The following is a 21,123-nucleotide window of genomic DNA, read 5'->3' as shown; positions in this document are numbered from 1 at the left end:
ATAAGTTGTTAGTATGTAACTAGTAAGAGTGGCCAGGTTCAGAATACATTTATTTAGCCAGCTAGGATGCCTTATTACTTTCTACCAGCTTACTTACCCAAATGCAATGCTTCCTGGTACCTCTTGGTATCAAAGTACAAAGACACCAGTCTTGCCTAGGAAAGAGAAAAGGCATTGACTGACAGAAAGAAAGAAAAAGGCCAAAGAAAGAAATCAAAGATTGACAGTCACAGAACTGTTACTGTTGAATATACAAGTCCTGGAGAGAGCACCAAATCCAGCCCATTATCTCCTACCATGGCCAGTGATTGTTAACTTTACTGTGCTACTGCTTACTCTTCTGAGCCAAACAGCAGGTCTATCTCAAAACTGCCACCAGAGTATTCTCCTGAGTGGGATTACTATCAATAACCTTTGGCTGCCTGGAGAATACAAAATTACTGAAAATACTTTTGATCAGAATGGTGTTAATTACATTCACAGTCTAATGCCCAAAGACCTGAAATCAGTACTAGTGTAGGCACATACCTCCAAAGCTTGGCGTAAGAAAGTTCTTTTCTCTGATTTGGCCCATTCGATGCACTCTAAACACAACTCGACCTGCAATGAAGAGACAGTACGTGCAACATTATGTCCTCACATTCTTCCCACAGACCTTGCTTTGGAGAACAACTTTAATTCCCTCCTTATATATTACCCATGTTGCTCTGTTTAATGTCACAGGGGACATGCCTTGATCCAGAGTATCTCAAAGTGTAATGGTTATATCATAATGGAGAATCAACTTGGTTTTTTACACACAAAGTATTTTTGTGCTTAGATTGTGTTCTTTTGGAAAAGACCTTCCTCTTTAAGATTCCTCTCCTACCTTCCCAGAAGGAACCCAGAACTTCCAACATATATAGCCCTGGAATATAGATTTCTACAATGGATGAGAAATCTTTAAAGCAGAAACTTCTGCAAATAGTAACAGTAATGTGTTAATATGAACCCACTGGTAATAAAGGGGAGAAATTCTCAGACTAAGCACAAATGCCTTGTTCCTAACACTTGCTTATATGACTCTAAAGGCCCTTTCCAATACTAAGAAGTGCAACCAACCGATTCATCATCACAATACAATACACTTAGCACATACTAAACGGAATAAAAAAATAAAATAAAATAAAATAAAAAATAAAAACTAGAATTAGCCTAACACTTAAAAGGACTTTAAAGCTTTATTTAATGGTATGCTTTGGGAGCACATGGCTGGCTCAGTCAGCAGAACATGTGACTCCTGATCTCAGGGATGTGAGTTTGAGTCTCATAATGGGTACAGAGTCTGCTTTTAAAAAAATGAATAAAAATAAATAAAGGTGCTTTGAACCCCCAGTTCTATCTGCCACCCAAACAGTGATATAACATGCAAAGTAACTGATTTAAAGGAGTGTTGTCGCTAGATGGTCTACCTGCCATCAGGCATCTGTGACATCTTAGCTTTGAGAAAGTACATATTAACTACTTATATCATTTATATACATATTAAGATCTTATATCACTTCCGTTGAGGCAAGTTTTGTTATTAAGATTCCTAATGAAAGCATAAGATAAAAAGAAACAACTTTCTAGAGAACTAATTGCTAATACAACAGGTCTTTAAATCCAAAGTTCTCTTAAGAGGTGTGTAAGGAAGGAAAAGGAAAGGAACATAATCCAGATTGACAGATCATCTGCCTTTAGATCCTAAGTTCCAAGCTCAGTGAAGAAACATGACATTACATGGTATTTAGCGGACTCACCACCGGTAAGAGTCACTGGAACCTTTACAATTCACTGAGGCCCCCTGGTGGCTACTTAATCTCCAGCACTAAATTCAACAGACCTAATAAAAATTCTACAAAAACTAAAATAAAAGCAAGCCAACCACAATTTCAGTCTTCTGCATTATGTTCTGAAAAGCCAACCTCAAAGTCAGATCAGTTCATAATGTGAATGGAACTGAAAATACTTTGCTGAATATGTTTAACAATGAAAATACAAGAGTCCTTAGTCCTGTAAGTCTTGGGAGGGCTAAGAAATGCTTACCATGCCAGTTTTACACAGGGAGCTTTTTCAGAGAATACAAAAATGGACGCCGAGGCTCCTGATTCAGTAGTCTCGAACAGAACCTGGCCACTTGGATGTAGACCTCTAGTTAAGAAACACTGAATTCTACTCCAGCATCTCACCTGTCCCCATCTCCCTGACAGTCCAGATGTCAAGTGACTCGCTCAAGGTCACGTAACAGCTACTGGGATCAGAACTTGACCCTATCTCCGGTGCTCTCGTTCAGGTCAGTACTGGTATTTCTCCTAAAGCAGGGACTTTTTTACAAACTGAACTGAGATCTGTTACCCATTACAGGGGTGCATATTCTGCACTATCTAGGACTGTAATTGGTGACACCAGCGCCTCAAATTAAGTAAAAATTTTAAAGGCCATTGGCCTTGCTACACAACTATTTTGTTTGAGGCTTTGTGCCTTGTTAATGCTGACAATGACTGATAAAGGGGATAAGAATGTATGAGAAGCCCATGCTTCTGGAGGAAGCCCTTATTTGAGTACTAAACCTTGATGTGGTCGAAATCAGACATTTAAGTTTTCTTTTTTTTTTTTTTTTAAGTTTATTTATTTTCAGAGATGGGGGGGGGGGGGGAGGCACAGAGAAAGGGAGAAAGGGAGAATCCTAAGCAGTCTCCACTCAAGGTCAGTGCGCAGAGCCCAATGTGGGGCTTGAACTCACAAAAACGTGAGATCATGACCTGAGCCGAAATCAAAAGTCAGGCTCTGACTCCCCGGGCTCCCATTCAGACATTTAAGTATTTTTAAAATGACTTTACTAAATCCTTATGGGAGAAAAATTACTACTATTCCAAGTCTGAAGTTCTCTAGCATGAACTCCTTTCCACTGAAATAACTGTTTCAATAACAGGATTCAATATAAGGTTTCTTAAAATGTACTATTGTGGTTTCAGTTGGATAGACTATACCAAAAAATGGCTTTCCATAGTCAATTACCTAGAGATCCCTGAAAGGTAAAGTTAATTTTGAAATTTCAGTTTACAGGGGTGCCTGGGTGGCTCAGTTGGTTAAGCATCTGACTCTTGATTTCGGCTCAGGTCATGATCTCACAGTTCATGAGTTCGAGCACCTACATCAAGCTCTGTGCTGACAGTGCAGAGCCTGCTTGGGATACTCTCTCTCTCCCCTCTCTCTGCCCCTCCCCTGCTCGAGTGTGCACACACGCACTCTTTCTTTGTCTCAAAATAAATAAATTTTAAAATAAAATAAAAAAATGAATCTTTTTAAAAAATGAAATTTCAGGGGTGCCTGGGTGGCTCAGTCGGTTAAGCGGCCGACTTCACCTCAGGTCATGATCTCACGGTCCGTGAGTTTGAGCCCTGCGTCGGGCTCTGTGCTGATAGCTCGGAGCCTGGAGCCTGTTTCAGATTCTGTGTCTCCCTCTCTCTGACCCTCCCCCGTTCATGCTCTGTCTCTCTCTGTCTCAAAAATAAATAAATGTTAAAAAAAAAAAAATTACAAAAAAAAAAAAAATGAAATTTCAGTTCACTCTGGCAAGAGTCAGGTTCAGTCCCCTCCTCACCCCAATTCTCCACTCCTCTCCCCTTGCCGACCATCCCCTCACTCTCTTACCCCACCCCCTTACGTCACACATACATCCTCACTTTCTGGGCTCCAACCCTTAGTGCTGTAATTGACCCAATCCTCACCTTTTGGAATATGACAAGCTGAAAACTGTTCTGTAGATCTATCTGACTTCTGCTCAATCCCCAATCAGAAAAAGGCAAGGAAAAATTCCCTCCTCCAACCTCCTGGGTACCAAACTCCCCAGCATAAAACTCCTAGCCCTCTTAACAATGTTCTGAAACAACTTTTGCCTCAGGCTGCAATACTACTGTGACAGGGACCTATAACTTGCTTCCCCATCCTTTCCCATCACTCAATCAAATATTAAAAGAACCTAGACTTTTCCAAGATGAACACTAGCTCCAATTTCCCCAAGCCAGAGACCTTGGAGTCCCCTAGAGAAATGTAGTAACAACACACTTTTATCTCAGTTCAATAAATTTATGTCTTAATTCAACAAAGTATCTCCTAAGCATCTACCACAGGGAAGGCATAATCCACACACTCCTCCAGCAAATACTAGTTCTGTAGCTCCTCTGCGCCAAACTACTCTAAGTACCAAGGGTACAGCAATGGACAGGACAAAGTAGCTACCCTCACGGAACTTATATTCTAAGGAGTAAACAGATGTTAAAAGTAAAATAAATATGAAGAAAAGTAAAGCAGAGAAAAGGATATGTTAGACAGGAGGGCCTAACCAGACATGGGGCCACATGATAAGGCCAGTAAATCCCACTAGCCAATTACAGGACAGTGCTAAATTATGATTTAATAGACTTCCACAAAGGAGTAGGAAGACTGAAGATTAAACAAATGCAGCTCTATCCACGGAGTTAACTCTATGCTCTGTGAAGGGACAAATTCCAGAGACGTCGGTGTATAAAGGAGCAGCTTCGATAATTAATTTTTCCTGCCTAAAAAGTTCCAAGTAACACACATCAATCTGTTTCACACTAATGTTTCTTGGTCAGCCCATTATAAGGCACCCTATTTCAAACAAAAGATGGTGTCACTTTTTCATGAGAACAAAGTATGATAAAAAAAATTTTTTGAAAGTTGAGTTAGATTAGAGTAACACCCCTTTAAAATCACTTTTTTTTAAGTCATTCATAAAAATAGTTCTAATGCTTTGGTTCAAAAGGCAGCCATCTAAATATTATCTATTTTTGGGGTGTCTGGGTGGCTCAATTGGTTGGGCATCTGACTTCAGCTCAGGTCATGATCTCACAGTTCGTGGGTTCGAGCCCCATGTTGGGCTCTCTGCTGTCAGCACAGAGCCTGCTTGGGATCCTCTGTCCCCCTCTGTGCCCCTCCCAGCTCACACGTACACACGCTCTCTCACTCAAAAATAAGTAAACATTTGGAATAAATAAACAAATGCATAAATATTTTTGACCTACCATCATGAAACATAGTTCTGCCACAAATTTGAAGACTTCTCTACAAATGGATTTTCTACAAATAAATTTGGTATATGGTATTTAAACTAGGTTTCAAAGAATCGTTAAGACTAGAGAGCAGATTTTACAAAAGACCTGATTTCAAAGTGGGATCCATATGTCCTAGATTTCTGAAATTCATTATTTACTCAATGTTTACTGTGCCCTTTCATACCTTTTACGTGTATAGCCACAGAGATTACAGCAAACAATGAGACATATAACCAACCAGCAATTCCTACCCCTGTCCTTACATATCTGACATTTTATATATTTATTGTCTGCCTTCCTCATTAAAATATAAGCCTCATGAGAGCAGTGACTGTGTTTTTACAAATGTATCCCCAGTACTGAAACAGTGCGTGGCACACAGCAGGCACTCGGTGACTACTAAGCAATGTGTCTATATGAAAGACAACAACTGTATTCTTCCTACAAACAGATTTAAGCAACCACAATATACCCTGTTTGAATCTGCTGCTTTTTACAGAGTAAGTTTTAACTTTGGTGGTGTCTCCTCCTGAAGTGCAGAAATACAGCTATCTTTAAAAGTTCAGAAGAGGCTCACTGATTCCAAACAGGCACTGATTCCAAAGAGGCATTCTTCAATACAGGTCTGGTCTGAACTTGCAGACAACACGTACAGGTACAGGTACACCAGAGTCACTTCCGCACACACAAGACACAAACACATGGATGCTCACCCCTCAATAAAGGCATATATGCGGTACAAAACACGCCAGGAAGGGATGCCACAAGACTTAGTGCTCACAAGGAGCTTTGTGACACAGAATGAAAGGTACCACAGACACAGAAAACATTACAAAGGTGTGGCAATACAATACCTCAAAGACAAGAATCAGTTTGTAACCCTGATGTAATGAGGATTCCAGGGACCACTGACAATCTCCACTTACAAAGCAAAGCATGGAACAGACCCAAAGTATCAAATGCCCTGTAACAAAGAGAAACTGACATGATAAGTCCTGAGCTGTCCTCCCAGCTGTCCCTTCCACATTAGCACCACAGTGCAGGCAGGCATTTCTTTCACTGAAACAGATTTTTTTCCATACGGTCTACCTTCTGCCATTAAAGCAGCTTACCTCCTGCCCTGTAGCTGCTTCCATATCAAGAAACAGATCAAGAAGAGATCGGACCAGACGGGCTGCCTTAGCCTTGCTGATGGAATTCAAGAAGGGTCGCACATACTTCAGGAGTCCTCCAAGCTCTGTGTGGAAGGTAATTCAGAAAAGAAAAAGTAAACGTCAATATTAGAGACAAAATACCCATTAAAATAATGATCCAAGCTCATAAAATCCATCTAAATGAAGCATAGTAGGAACATAAAGCATTCTTAGCAGGTAACAGAGTAGCAAAAATGAGTCAACAACATATACCAAATATGTATTCCGTTCCGTACTCAGCTCCTGGATTACTATGAGGGCCCTGGGAAAAACTCACGGCTCTAGGCCTCCTTTACCCATCTTAATGAGAGATAAAAAGCAAAGCCCTCAGTCTCAGAACACAGTTTTCTAGAACGTGAAATATGCTGTGCTTCTGACACCTGAGGCGAAAATCACTCCCTCATAGCCAACAAATCTGATCAGGTTACAGGAGGGGTGTTTTGTTGTTGTTGTTGTTGAATTTCCAAGTCCACCGTGGCAGCTCCCCCTTAAACAGATGAAGATTTTCAATTCCAGGTTTCCTCCTCCTCCCTTTTCAAAGTTCTCCCCAGGTTAGACTTTTAGCAATATCCCTTCCCTGGCACTCTTCTGAATAAACTTTTCACAGAAAAGTTAGGATGTATTCCCCTTAAAGATATACTATCCATTAAAGATATATTTAAAATTCCTCATTAATCTGCAAAGCTTAAGTCTTAAACTATGACCAAAACAGGTGTCCACCACAGAAGTTTTTCTCCTTATAGGAAAAGAAGGTGGAACCGTAATTTTAAGGGAGCATCTTTGACCAAACTATGACCAACACGGGTGTCCACCACAGAAGTCTTTCTCCTCTTATACAGGAAAAGAAGGTGGAACAGTAATTTTAAGGGAACATCTTTAGAAACAAGAGTAAAAATTGTAGAATATTTCAACTCAGTAACTAAGAAAGTATTTGGAATGTAGGTTAAAATTACTTTAGTGCCACTGCCTCTTTAATATTCTTCAATTGTGGACTCACCCTCCTGAGGATTCTAATTCAGGGCAAGCAAACCTCACCCTCCCGAGAATGCTAATTCAGGGTCCTGAAATCCTCATCTGCCTGAACAGTAACAGGATGCATGGGGCTGCGTCAGGTACAAAAGGAACTTTATACATAGAAAAGTTCATCTTTCTCTTCACTCTCCAGTACTGACCTTTGATTTCACTAAGGTTTTTCCCATTCTGCCACTCCATTCATCCCTGCATAGACTATACATGCTTCTGCTCTCATGTCTCACTCCTGCTGCATTCCCATGTAGAATTTCTCCCCCACCTTCTTGACCTATGTAAACCTTACATATCCTTTTAGGTCCAGCTAAAGTCCTGCTGAGTCTTCCATGACAACTCCAGACCACACTGATTTCTCCCTCTCAAATTCTTTTTACATTTATACAAATCTTAATTATATGCTCATAGCTTTAAAAAAAAAAACTTCCTTTAGTATTTATTTTTGAGAGACAGAGTCCGAGCGCAAGCAGGAGAGGGGAAGAGAGAGAAGGAGACACAGAATCTGAAGCAGGCTCCAGCCTGAGCCGTCAGCACAGAGCCTGATGCGGGGCTCGAACCCACGAACTGTGAGATCATGACCTGAGTTGAAGTCAGACGCTTAACTGACTGAGTCACCCAGGCGCCCTCACAATCATAGCTTTTTAAAAGTAGTCTAGTACAGGAGCACCTGGGTGGCTCAGTCGGTTGGGCATCCGACTCTTGGTTTCGGCTCAGGTCATGATCTCACAGTTAGTGGGCTCAAGCCCCGCATCGGGCTCTGTGCTCAGAGCTCGAAGCCTGCTTGGGATTCTCTCTCTCCCTCTCTCTGCCCTTCCCCGACTCACTCTCTCTCAAAATAAATAAATAAACTTAAAAAATTTTTTAATAAATAAATAAAAGTAGTCTAGTACGATGTCCCTTCTCCCACAGTATTTCCTACTATGACAGAACAATTCTGAATAATCTCTAATGACAGGAATTGTTCAGAAAGTAGACTATTCGGATGTTGGTCAAACTAAATTGTTCCTTTATTTAAAACACAAGTCTGTACCCTCTTTCCACATGGCTTCAAATCTCTGAAGATAACTACCATTTATATCTCTCTAACTTTCCCTTTCTCCAAGCTAACCATCTTTAGCTATTTCAACTCTTCCCCCAATGTCCTGGTTTCTAGATTCCTTGTCACTGAATAAACTCTAGTTTGCAAACATACCATTTGTGGTAACCCAGAACTGAAAACAACTCTCCAGGTAGGATCTGACCAGTAAGGCCATGGCCTAATTCTCTTGATCTCACCACCACATGTAACACAAGGTAGCCTACTTCCTTTTTCCTAATAGCATTTTTTGTTTAGACCGAGTCCATTAAGGTCTTTTTTGCAATGACAGGTAATTCCCCATCTCCCTGTTTTGATAAATACTTTTAAGTATGTATCTTTATACTTACCACACTGAATTTAATCTTGCTGGCTTTGGCAATAACTCTGAATCTTAATCCTGTCCTCTACTGTACTGAGTCATCTACAAAAACAAGCAGGCCTTCTGAAATGGCTTTAGCCATAATGCCAGATGCTGACCAGAAAAATAAGGACAGATCCCTAGGACATGATGCTAGAGACTTCCCTTGAGGTTGACAAATGATTTTCATACCCTTTACCTATCATTAATATTATGGAAAATGTTCAAATACCTTGCTTACATCAGATATGTAATCTGTATCATTCCTCTAACCCAGAAATGGGCAAACTTTTTCTGTGAAGGGCCAGATAGTAAATATTTTCAGCTTTTTGGGCTATGTGGTCTCACTGGCGGGTACTCGATTCAGCCACTGTAGTGCAAAAGCCATCAGACAATATGTAAACAAGTGGGGGTAGCTGTGTTCCAACAAAACTTTATTTACAAAAACAGCTGGCAAGCCCCTGCCTATGGAGCTCTGCAAATCTACTGGTCTGATAAGGCTAACCAGAGAAGAGAATGGAGGTGAGTTTGGAATAATCCTTTCTTAATAAACCCGCTGTCTTAAGTGATTAAAACCTACTTATCAAATAATCTGTCCCAGATATTAATGATTACCAGTTTAAAGTGTCTAGAAATTATTCTTCTCATTATCTTCATGCAAAGAGAAATAATATTTGCCCATCCTCAGTTTTCTTAATACTTCTTCATCCTCCATGACTTTTCTCAGAATAATAGTGGCTCTATAAATATATCTGCTAGAACTACGCTTTTGATATTAAAAGACAAAAATTGTCAGAGCCTAGAGACTTGAACTTATTTAAAGAGACTATCTGCTCTCTCTTCTCTCACCTAACTTGGCTTTAATTCTCTTTCTGATATCTTCTTTCTCTTTTTGAAAATCATTTTCCTTCCTGGAAAAGGCTGAAGTGAAACATGAACTAAGCAGCCTGCCTTCCCTCTAGCACCTGCTAGCATTACAGTAGTTGCTCTAAGCGCTGAGTGTTACTCTTCTTACCCTAACCAGAAAACAAATGACCTCTTCGTTGCCAAAGACTCAGCAATTTTTTTTTTATTCCCACAGAATCTACTGACTTTTTCCTCCTATTTATTTATATTTATATGACCAGAATTTCCTTTTTAGAACCTCACAGAATTCAACATAATCCTTTTAGAATCTCAGGCTATGATATCTGCAGATCCTGACCCTGGCCATCATGTCTGATGGTGCTCAGCACCACTTTCAACTACTATCATGCATCCAACCTTGCCTAATTCACTAATTCCCAAATGACTGCTGTAGGTCAGGGACCTTATCTTACATTTTTTTAATGGAGTACTTAGCACAGTGCTAGCTGTATATTAAATGCATAATAAAACAAAACTGTAGGTTGGGAATAGACATCTCTTCTCAGGGAACCAAAAATCAAAGGAAACAATATAAACCTATCAATTATGAATAGCAGTTAGGTACATGAATGTAGGCCCAGCGACTTCCTTAGAGTTTCTATTGTATATACCTGTACCCATCAAACTCTTAGAAAACAATGATAAATAACTTGGAAAAGTTTCTGAAAGTCCTTATGATTCACCTGTTAAATTCCAACAGGTTGAGCTATACACTTCTAAAGTTCTCAGGTACTGAGTCACCAAAAGGAGAAGGGCAAGGAATAAGAAGATAAAATGAATAAATAAATAAAATTATAAACTAATTCAAGCAGAAATAAATAAATAAATAAAATTCAAACAGAATAGTTAATATTTTGGGATAAATTTTTGAAGTGTTGACTACACTACATGCTACTTGTAATTATCCGTACTACTGGAGGAAAACAAACATTTGGATATTTCAATGACCGAAAAACCTTAAATCACTTTATCTGACTTTCCACCTCTTTCAAGAAAATTACCTTATTAATTATATTGTGTATGGACTAATTATCAAAACTATTATGCAACACCAAGCTCACATTAACTGACAGTCCAAAGAAATCCATATGAAATATGTTAAATAGGAGGGAAATCAGTCTAAAAAAAACAAAAACAAAAACAAAAAAAAACACAGGGGCACCTGGCTGGCTCAGTCAGAAGAGCATGCAACTCTTGATCTTGGGGTCATGAGTTCAAGTCCCATGTTGGATGTAGAGATTACTAAAAAAAAAAAAAATAAACCTCAAAAATAAGTAAATGAATAAGTAAATAAATAAATTTTCTAAATGGAGGGAAAAAAACCAGTACCAACCATTGATAATCCATAAATGATTAACTACAGAAAGCAATAACCATTATACCATAAGACTATGAGCTCTGAAGTGGGACTAACTGATTCAGATCCTGGCTCTCCCACATACTAAATAAGTGACTGGGTAAGTTATTTAACTTTTCTGTGTTCAGTTTCCTTAGGTGTAAAATGGACAATTGTATCTACATTATCAAGTTGTTTTGAGGATGCAATAAACTAAATCATTTTTGTGCTTAAAAATGCAACTAGTTGACAGTAAGCATTTAAAAACTGTTTTTATCATAAATATTTTTAATGATATTTTAAATAAGATACAAAACCCATATAAACACATCCTCCCAATTGCATACATCCTTACTCAACTTTCTATTGCCTAAGCTTAATAATAAGTTAGTTATCCTTAACTGCGAAAAATCTTAGTTCTCAAGTTCAAGAAGTTTTGCTAACTTACACCTCCTGGGGAATATTATTTCGGGGAAAGTAATCCAGGAGGTCACTTACCAGAGCTTAATCCACTGCAATTAAATAAGATCTAAATTCACTTTAAAGTTGACAAAAAATCACCCGTTTTAAGCTTAAGCAGCCTTCTCTCTCAACCCTATTACCACTTTACTGGTCAAAGACCCTTCCTGGTCTCTTATTCCAAGGTCACACACACCCATCATCAGAATAGCATCTGAAGCCTACAAAGTCAGTGGTTCAATTACAACTAGAATGTTTGGGCAATGACATGCACAGAGTCCCAGGTAACAGTGGAGAAATCTCGGGAAGGCTCTTTTCATTTGTTGTCTTACTTACTCTGTATCAGGAAAAAAGGACTCACTCTCTCTCTCACTCTCCCCCCCCCCAAAGAAATTCATACCTCTCTCGCTTGCTCTCCCTCCCTCTCGCTCTCCCTCTCTCTCTCTCTCTTCGACTCACTTGGATGCAAAGTCCCTAGTCATTTTCAAGACAAGGGCCCAAGTCGCTATGCATCTTAAGTGTAACAGAGCTGAAATCACTGAAGACTGCTGCTACTCGTGCTGCTGCCCTTATGTAAGGGAACACAGTGAAAATTCCAGCCAGAAGCAAATCAGAGACCACCATATCCCAGCAGGGCCAGGAGCTTCCCTCACCCGCAGAACAAAACTGTTCCACGGAAGAACAGAGTTTAAAGTTCACCCAGCTTCCTCCTGAAGAACCGAAGCTCAACAAGTTGACAATAAAATGACTACCAATAAACTGTGTGGATGCATTCCTAGGATCCTTTACAGAAACTTGAAAAACCTCACCCAACATTTCAGGTAAAAGAGAAAGCAAGCCATTTGCAGCACTTACCTGCAGCTTGTCCAGTCTTCGCCAAGAGAGACCCGAGTTCCAGGATACTCTGCTCTTTGACCTGCACTGCCTCCTCATCATTCTCCTGAATGTCACGCTTCACTAGGAGAGGAAAATGCAAACCTTCTTAAAATTCTGACAAAAAATGAAGACTGAGGGAAATTTCACCCTCACAAGACCAATTACAAACACTGTCACCAAAAGACAAGTTCTAGATAGCTAAAAACAAACAAACGCACAAACTCTAAAAGTGAAATCATGTGGGATACGTCCCATGTAAATCATAAGAATAGATTTCTCTCTGACTTTAAATGTGCCTTTTCATTCTATCAATTAGAATTTCCCTTACCCACCTACACTGAAATCTCCATTGCAGTCACTTGGTTAAAGCAAAATTCAAACAAGTTCTTCTTATTTGTGGTGGTAAGCCCCATGCTGGGCACTATGTTACTGAAAATATTAAACATACGTATACGTTTACCTGCCGCAAACTAAAATCAAATGACCAAGTTACTGATGAGTAAAAAGCCAAAAGTCTTTCAATAAACTTTAAACCTGTGTAAAGCCTCACTGATGGGTGTGCTAGGGATAAGCAGTTCTAGGAAGCCATTCAGGAAGAACAACCCAATCAAAGCTCCAGTGTGATCCTTAGGAAGGACTGGTGCTTTATAATGGATGCAGGACCTGTTAAAACAACTTTGTTCTATCTGTCCCACTTTCAGCTGTTAATAACTACTCTACCACTCACACTGAACAACCTCTCCGAGTTTGCGGTGATAATTTTAGCGATCATCACTAGTTATCACTTCTCTTACAAAGCATCATGACTTGACAAAAACCAAGATTTTGATACTCCATGATGGAGTCTGGAAAAAGTACGGCTGTAACCATCATGACTCAAGCTTGCTCTAACAGGGAGGCTTTCAGGCAACTCTCTCCTAGTAGAGTGGAAATCACAAAATGTTCCAACTACAATTTTTACTAATAGTTTCACATTATAAAAGACAAAATATTAGGCACTAAGCACACATACAAAAATAAAATCCATACTTCTCACATTAGTGTGTACTCACAGAATAAAAATACATGTGTGACTGAGATGACTCAGTTCTGTAACTATAATAACTTAATTCAAGATCAGAACTTCAAAACGAAAACCTTTCATTTACCAATACGATCCATCCACAGATGCATCTTAACCCCCCACCTCCTCTCCGAGCCTCCAATAACCCCAAAGACAAAGACATCAAGATCCTGTCATTGTCTTTTCTCCCCTGCAAGTCAGGAATATCAAAATACAACAGACTAGGAAGTCAACACGAAAGCCAACATCCTGGAGGTCCCACATACACGTGCATTCTTACACTACTTGTTGATCCAATTCGAATCTTCTCAAGCTACATTAAAAAGATCACATTACTACATGTGCATTGAAGAGCAAGCCCATGCCCTAACCGAACCCTTTACGACTGAACATTAGCCTTCTGTCTCACAAATTTCTGTTCACACCTGAATCCCGATAGAAACCTGTCATAAGGGACTGGCTGGAGCTCCCATTTCAGTTTTCCTGTTGGGCGCAAAGCTAAGGCAATCATACTACAATGTACCGAAAAGTGTCTTTAATTTCTTCCGGCCGTGTGCAGCCGGCCGGTTCCCCGAACTCCGCGGCTGACAACTAACTCCCCGAACTCACTTCCCCCCTTCTACAAGGGAGACCAGGACGATTAGTCACCTCCTCGGGTCGGACGGTCCCATCTCGCTCTTACACCCTACACGGGGGCAAAGGAACGTCTCGGGCACCTCTTCAAACCAAATGCCAATTGTCAGTGTGTGTTCCCTCGGTATTTTCCACATTCAGAGAGAGGTCTCCCTTTAGTGGAGCCTTCCGATGGGAGGCTGGGGAGAGGTAGCAGCTCCCAGCGTCCCGAGGAAGAAAACTCCAAGAGCAAAGCGAGCGCTCGCGCTGCCACCCGGAGCGGGCTGTGCTGATAACAACGGCGGGAAACCCTGTCTACAGCGGGTTTCGCCAAGGCCCTTCAACTCGAGGCTCTTAGTCCTGCTCGCGACAAGCCCGCCGGCCGGCACTGCTCCCGGTCCCGGGCCAGCCCGCATGGGCCAGAGCCGGGGCAAGGCTGGGGAGTGGTGGGGGCCCCGGCTCGGCCCACCCTCCCACTCCACGCTGAGCCCACCGTGAGTCAGCAGCCGGCGAGGGAACGCCGGGGCTGCCTCGGGGCTTCCCACCCGGGTGGGACCCAGGGGGCTCCAGGGAGCTGCGAGCGGCCTGTGCCCCCGGCCCGGCCCCCCTCACACACAGTGAGTCAGCAGCACCAGAGACGGATAGCCCGGCCCCGCTCCGCCGCCGCCGACCCGCACAGGCCGAGCTGAGCCGGCAGGGTCAGGGAGGGGGCGCGGCGACCTTTACCGATGGAGTGGAGAATGTCGATGGAGGCCTCCCGGTCGGTGCTGAGTAGAGACTGGGCTCTCTGGAACTCCACCACCGCCGCCGCCGCCATCTTACCGCTTTCACACCGTCCCCGGCCGCGGCCGCCGACGCCGGAAACACACTCCCGGAAAGCCCGCCCTCGCCTCCCTCTTCTCTCATGGCCCCTCCCCCCCCGTTCCCAGAGCACCACGGGAGTTGTAGTCTCTCCGCCGGGCGGGGCCTGAGGAGTGAGGGTGAGCACTGGGGCGCCTTGGCTGGTGGGCGGCAAACTCCCCAGCACCGCCTAGCGGTCAGCCCGCGGGCGAAAGAGGCGGTGCCTAAGAACTGGAGCCGGAGGCTAGTCTCCACCCACCCCAAAAGAGGCCTCTTAGCGGCGACTCCCTTAGCTCGCCCTTGAGAGGAGTTTTTGAACCCTCGCCTAGGTATTCGTGGAGAGCCGTTTGGCTTCCTTTGTAGCTTCCACGTTTAACCACTCATTCAGGGCAATGAAAGATCTTATATAGTGCTCGCAATGTGGCAAAGAATAGCACCATTCAAAGGCGTTCAAGTGTCTAACGACATTTGTCACACACACACACACACACACACACACACACACGCACGCGCACACACTTTCCAGGCTAGGATCCTGTAGAATCATAGCCAGCCTGTGATTAAACCCACCAGTGCCGGGGAGAACTGATGTTGGAAAGTGAAATCTCATCTTTGCCCCATTCAATCAATAAATCCCTCTTAGGAGTCACACCAAAGTCTAACGGCTACCTGGACTCCTCGGCTCAGAAAAGAAAAAAACTGGAGTTTTCTCTCTAATATCTCCAGTGCCTTCAACTAAAATCAGAGATATCTGAAAGGCTGTCAAGTGGCCGGAGAAAAGACCTTCTATGTGACCACTGAAGGGAGAGCCTAAGGGAAGGGCTAAAAATATAACAGAGGCAGTTCAATATGAAGAATATTTTTCTCTGGGTGAAGACAATCCAAAAAAAAAATATGTTGTCCCCTAAAGGGACCTGTAAAGGGAATCAACATTGCTCTCCTCTCTGACTGGGTTAGGCAATTTATGTATCTTCTTTTATCCTCCCAACAATGTTCTGAAAGAAGATACTATTTACACATCTTTCCTAGATGAGGAACTGGGTTTAAAATGATTTGGTGAAATTAATATGGTAACTGACAGAGCTGAGATCTGAAAGTTAGGAAATGGGCTCCTACTTCCTGGATGTATCCAGATGAAAACTGGATAACATCTCATCAAGTTGTAAACAGGATTGATGGCATTGGTGGGGAAACAGATTAAATGGCTTCTAGATTTCTCCAAACTCTGAGATGCCATGAATCTCAGTATAAAACTGAGACTTGCTTTGCTTAAAAAAGGCATTCCTCCCTCCTCAATTTGGCATGGATGCTAATGAGTTATAAAATTCCAAAGCAGAGAACAAGTCATAAATATCTTCACCTTCTAAAGAAGACCTACCTGTTCATCCCCAAAGACTTACTAAAAACTGACTAGACCAGTTCTAAAACCTCCACTTCCAGCCTCCATCAGGGAGAGAGAAAAATTCAAAAGGAATCCATTAGAAGAAATCATGAAAGAGGATGAAACGTTCACCTCACTATAAAGAGGAAGCACTACAAAAGACTGGTGGTGTTTGCCAGATCTTTCTCCCAAGCTGGTGAGTCCTGCTGACTACAGGAACGTAGAAAGCCATCTCTGTGCAACCACCATTGTGAGAGCTTTGAGGTGAACCAGACCTGTCTGTCCAGGAGATTGGGGCCTTCATGCACATTCATGAAGGCGGTTACCCACTTTTGGCCTGCATAATTTTGAATTAGGGAAGGGGGCCGATACATTCCACAGTGGGACAAGGAGAAAGAGCAGCAATGCGGGAGCCTCCCCTACCTGTGTTTGGCATGGACAAGTGGCCAACTCAAATAAGAGGCTGGAAGAGTGGACATCAAAAAGTTATAACTGGGGTGCCTGGGTGGCTCAGTCGGTTGAGCGTCCAACTTCGACTCAGGTCATGGTCTTGCAGTTCGTGAGTTCGGGCCCTGCACCGGGTTCTGTACTAACAAACAGCTCAGAGCCTGGAGCCTCCTTCGGAGTCTGTATCTCTCTCTCTCTCTCTCTCTCTCTCTCTCTCTCTCTCTCTCTCTCTCTCCCCCCCCCCTCCTGCTCATGCTCTGCCTCTCTCTGTCTCTCAAAAATAAATGTTAAAAAAAAAAAAAGAGGGATCTTAAGTTCCACAGGTATGGCCTCCAAGGAAGCCTTAAATGCTGCCAACAAGAGAATCAGCACCTGGACGCCTGTCTCTGATGGCATTAGTCATGTGACAGACTTTATTTACTTTCCTTTCCTTCCCACTTCTCTGCCCTCCCCAAACCCATACACCCCACCCCTAATGCCAGAGGAGACCCAGACACAGCAGAGTGAGAGAGGGAAGAGAAAGAAAAGAGGAAAAGTATAAGCTAAACACAAATTTCCCACTGAGAGTCAGAAGGGGGAGAAGCTTTAAATTATAGGTTCGCAGCAAAACAGAGCAGAAAGCAAAGACAGTCTGGACTTTTTTTTGAGAGAGAGAGAGAGAATGCATGAGCACACATGAGCAAGGGAGGGACAGAGAGGGAAAGAGAGAATCTTAAGTGGGCTCCACGCCCACTTCAAACCTTCTCTGCATGCATCTGATAGTCTGAACCTTGGGAGGGTCTGGTTACCATCCCCCTCACTGGGGGCCACAAAGTGTTGCATAATCTGACCGCTATTTTTCCGACTTCACCCCTTACTCTGTTCAGTTGACTCCTTTTGTTTGTTTCTTTCTTTTTCTTTTCTTTTTTTTTTTTTCCTCAAACATTCCAAATTCTTCCCCACCTTGAAGCCTTTACATTCTCTCCCTGGGTTTCAACTCAGAGATGGTTTCTGCCAACAGGCCTTCTGTGTCATCCCATTAAAAGTAATCTCCTCTACCTCCAGCCTAGTAACCATCATATCACTTGGTTTATTTCCTTCCTAGGACTTAACACAGTCTTCGATTTTACTATCTCACTTGTCTAAAACTCACTGCCCTCCACAAGGTTTTAGGGACCTTGTCAATCTCGTCCACAGTTACAGTCCCCAGCTCCCACATAGTGGCTTACACACATGGCAAACCCTCAATAAATATTTGTCAGATGAGTGCTAGAATCTGTCCTGCCATAAACTTCTGCTGCCCTAAATGTCTATATCCTGCACTATGTGACTGTTTAGGCATTGCTATTCAGATTGCAGTAGGGGTGAAAGGACTGTCACGATCAGCCATGACCTAGGGTTTATAGGACTGGCCTGAAAAGATTAGCTGGACCAAAATCCAACTCCTCTCTCAGGAATTGGGAAACTGAAAGACTGAGCCAGTTAGCCAAGGGAACTGAATCAAAATCTGTCACTTGGAACCAACGAGACCCAAGTTGGCAGAGGGAAAACTCAGTAGAGGAGTGAAGAGAAGCAGGAATGTCGTGGAAGGGAATGCCAACACCTGCACAGAAGGCCACCACCTCAGTTCCTAACAAGTTTCTGATTTCTACTTCCACCCCCATGAGGCCCACCCATGCCACATTCCCCATTCTGGAAATACTGGGACATGTTTCCTTTCCAAATATCCTCCAAACTTCCTCATTATGTCAAGAAGAAAGGTTCAGTGTGGTGTCATTATGTGTTTAATGGCTCTTCAATATTCGTTCATCTTTCTTTTCAGCCAACTGAGAGGAGGCAACAGTATCTAGCTGGCATTAGGCTTCCTTGTTTTGGTTTTTATAGGTACATCCTAGTTATGGCCAATACTACTGATTTTCCATCGAAGGTAGAGACATACAGTTACCCTGAAAAACAAAATGGGTCAATTTAAATAGCAATACATATGGTATGTGGACATGGAAAAAACCAGGAATATGTATGATAAGCAAATGATTATTTGCTTCAGAAATCCAAATTCTGGTTTAAATACCACTATGTAGCCAACCATCTACCTCCCATCATCTTTCTTTTTATTCTGAAATTACATCTCTGATTGGAAGACCAGGAAGTCCTTTGGATCCCTGCCCTAAATTTATAATCTTTACAGATGGCTTTCAAGTTACTTCTGGCAAAGGCACTGTATACTATAGAAAAAAAGTATGGAATTTGAAGTTGGGCAAACATGGAGCTCAAATCTTCTCTCTACTACCATCTAATAGTCAAATTACTTAAACTCTCTGAGACTGGGTTTGGTTATCAATAAATTATTCTTAAAATCTACTCTACTTGGGGCACCTGGGTGGCTCAGTGGGTTAAGTGTCCGACTTCGGCTCAGGTCATGATCTCGCAGTTCGTGAGTTCGAGCCATGCATCAGGCTCTGTACTGACAGCTCACAGCCTGGAGCCTGCTTCCGATCCTGTGTCTCCCTCTCTCGCCGCCCCTCCCCCACACGTGCTCTGTCTCTCTCCGCCTCTCAAAAATAAAGAAAACTAATAAAAAACATTTTAAATAAATAAACATTAAAAATGTTTTAATAAAATAATAATAAATAAATACAATTTACTCCACTTGATGGTTGCATAATAATGCATATACACTTAATACCACAGAATTGTACACTGAAAAATGGTAGAAATACGTTTCATTACATATATTTTACCACAATAAAAAAAATCTACTTCACAGGATTCTTTGAAGATTAAAATTTTAAAGACACTAGATCACTTCAGCGCTATGACTGACACCTATAAGTGCTCAATAAATGGCAGCTGTTAACATCATAGTTAAGTTGCTGATTAAATTAGCTAATTAGCATCACTACTCCCCTTCCTCAGGGAGCCCTCATAGAGAGCTAAAGGATCCTTTAATTAGTGAGTTTTATTGCAATCAGCTCTATCAATCAATCATCAATTTTGTTTCCAATCTTAGACTTCCTCACCCTTGCCTCACCTCCCTTCCCTCTCTGTAAAGCTTCTGTCTCTACACTATTCCGAAACACACTACAAAGCCCTAATCTCCCCCTTGCTACCCTATATTCCAGAACTATTTCTTTTCCTGAATATAATTGTTAATTTTTTAATTTTTAAGTAATCTCTACACCCAATGTGGGGCTTGAACTCATGACCCGAAGATCAAGAGTTGCATGCTCAACCACCCGAACCAGCCAGGCACCCCATAATAGTTCTTTTTTCACTGAGATTTTTAAATGTTTTATATCCCATAAATGACCAAGTAGGGAAATGCTATAATGTACTATCCTACTAATACAAGAGGATACACTTCTGCTCTCCCTCATACTTTGTGCAGTGCAGAGACAGGGAATTAGGTTAGCAATTCTAAGCTAGTGGTGATTCCCCAGCTCTGCACGCTGGCTGCCATTGAAGTTCTAGAAGCGAAAAGAAAGTACAAAGTAGACAAAGTATATCACTATTATCCTTTCATCTCTCTTTGGAAATCCTTCTCTCTCACACTGCCACCTTTCCCCAGACCTCCAGGTACCTTGTTGTATTTATGTTTTATTACAATTCTCCTTCAGTGAAAGTCTGTTAGTGACGCACTTTGTCTTTGACTAAAAATGTCTTTATTTCGACCCTCTTCCTTTTTTTTTTTTAACATTTATTCATTTTTTGAGAGACAGAGAGAGAAGGAGTGTGAGTGGAGGAGGGGCAGCGAGAAAGAGGGAGACACAGAATCTGAAGCAGGCTCCAGGTTCTGTCAGCAGACAGCCCGACATGGGGCTTGAACTCATGAACCGTGAGATCATGACCTGAGTCGAAGTCAGACACTCAACCAACTGAGCCACCCAGGCACCACTTGACTCTCATTCTTAATTGTTCAAATGGGTACAAAAATTCTTACATTGACATGTACTTTTGTCCAGCATTAAAGATATTAAAGATGACTGTTTTCAGTCTAATTGAAATTTCTTTGTAGGTAATCTGTCTTATCTCTCTGGTTAATTTTATTTTTATTTTATTTATTTTTTTAATATTTATTTATTTTTGGGAGAACGCAAATCAGGTAGGGGCAGAGAGAGGGGGACAGAGGATCTGAAGTGGGCTTTGCACTGACAAGCTGATAGCAGTGAGCCTGATGTGGGACTCAAACCCACGAACTGCGTCATCATGACCTGAGCCAAAGTTGGACACTCAACCAACCGAATCACCGAGGCTCCCTTTCTCTGGTTAATTTTAATATCTTTTCTGTGCTTGGCTCTCTACAGTTTCACTACAAAAATATTTACATTCTAATGAGTCTAAAGACTCACGCTTCCTGAATCTGAGGATTCATGTCTTACATTAACCTTGGAAACTTCTCAACCATTATCTCTTTAACGATTGCCTCCTCTGTTTCTCTTCTCTTCTGAAAATCCTTTGAGATGTAAGTTA

The 21,123-nt window shown here is 41.9% G+C and overlaps 1 protein-coding gene across 1 annotated transcript in view; it reads right to left on the bottom strand.

Moving 5' to 3' along the window:
* The window catches only part of PSMD11 (proteasome 26S subunit, non-ATPase 11), a 29,798-nt gene extending 14,922 nt beyond the window's left edge, over positions 1-14,876 (bottom strand). Inside the window, exons 1-5 of the mRNA XM_019423905.2 lie at positions 14,733-14,876; positions 12,311-12,412; positions 6,212-6,336; positions 529-600; positions 98-155 (exon numbers count right to left, since the gene is read on the bottom strand). Coding sequence (XP_019279450.1) covers positions 98-155; positions 529-600; positions 6,212-6,336; positions 12,311-12,412; positions 14,733-14,823 — 448 coding nt within the window. The 5' untranslated portion in view covers positions 14,824-14,876. The remainder of the gene's footprint in view (positions 1-97; positions 156-528; positions 601-6,211; positions 6,337-12,310; positions 12,413-14,732) is intronic.
* Positions 14,877-21,123: the final 6,247 nt, after the last annotated feature.

This window comes from Panthera pardus, unplaced genomic scaffold (genome assembly GCF_024362965.1).
Source record: "Panthera pardus isolate Hobbes unplaced genomic scaffold, ASM2436296v1 HiC_scaffold_3, whole genome shotgun sequence".
Lineage (NCBI taxonomy): Eukaryota > Metazoa > Chordata > Mammalia > Carnivora > Felidae > Panthera > Panthera pardus.
This window is presented reverse-complemented; position numbering and strand designations above follow the sequence as displayed.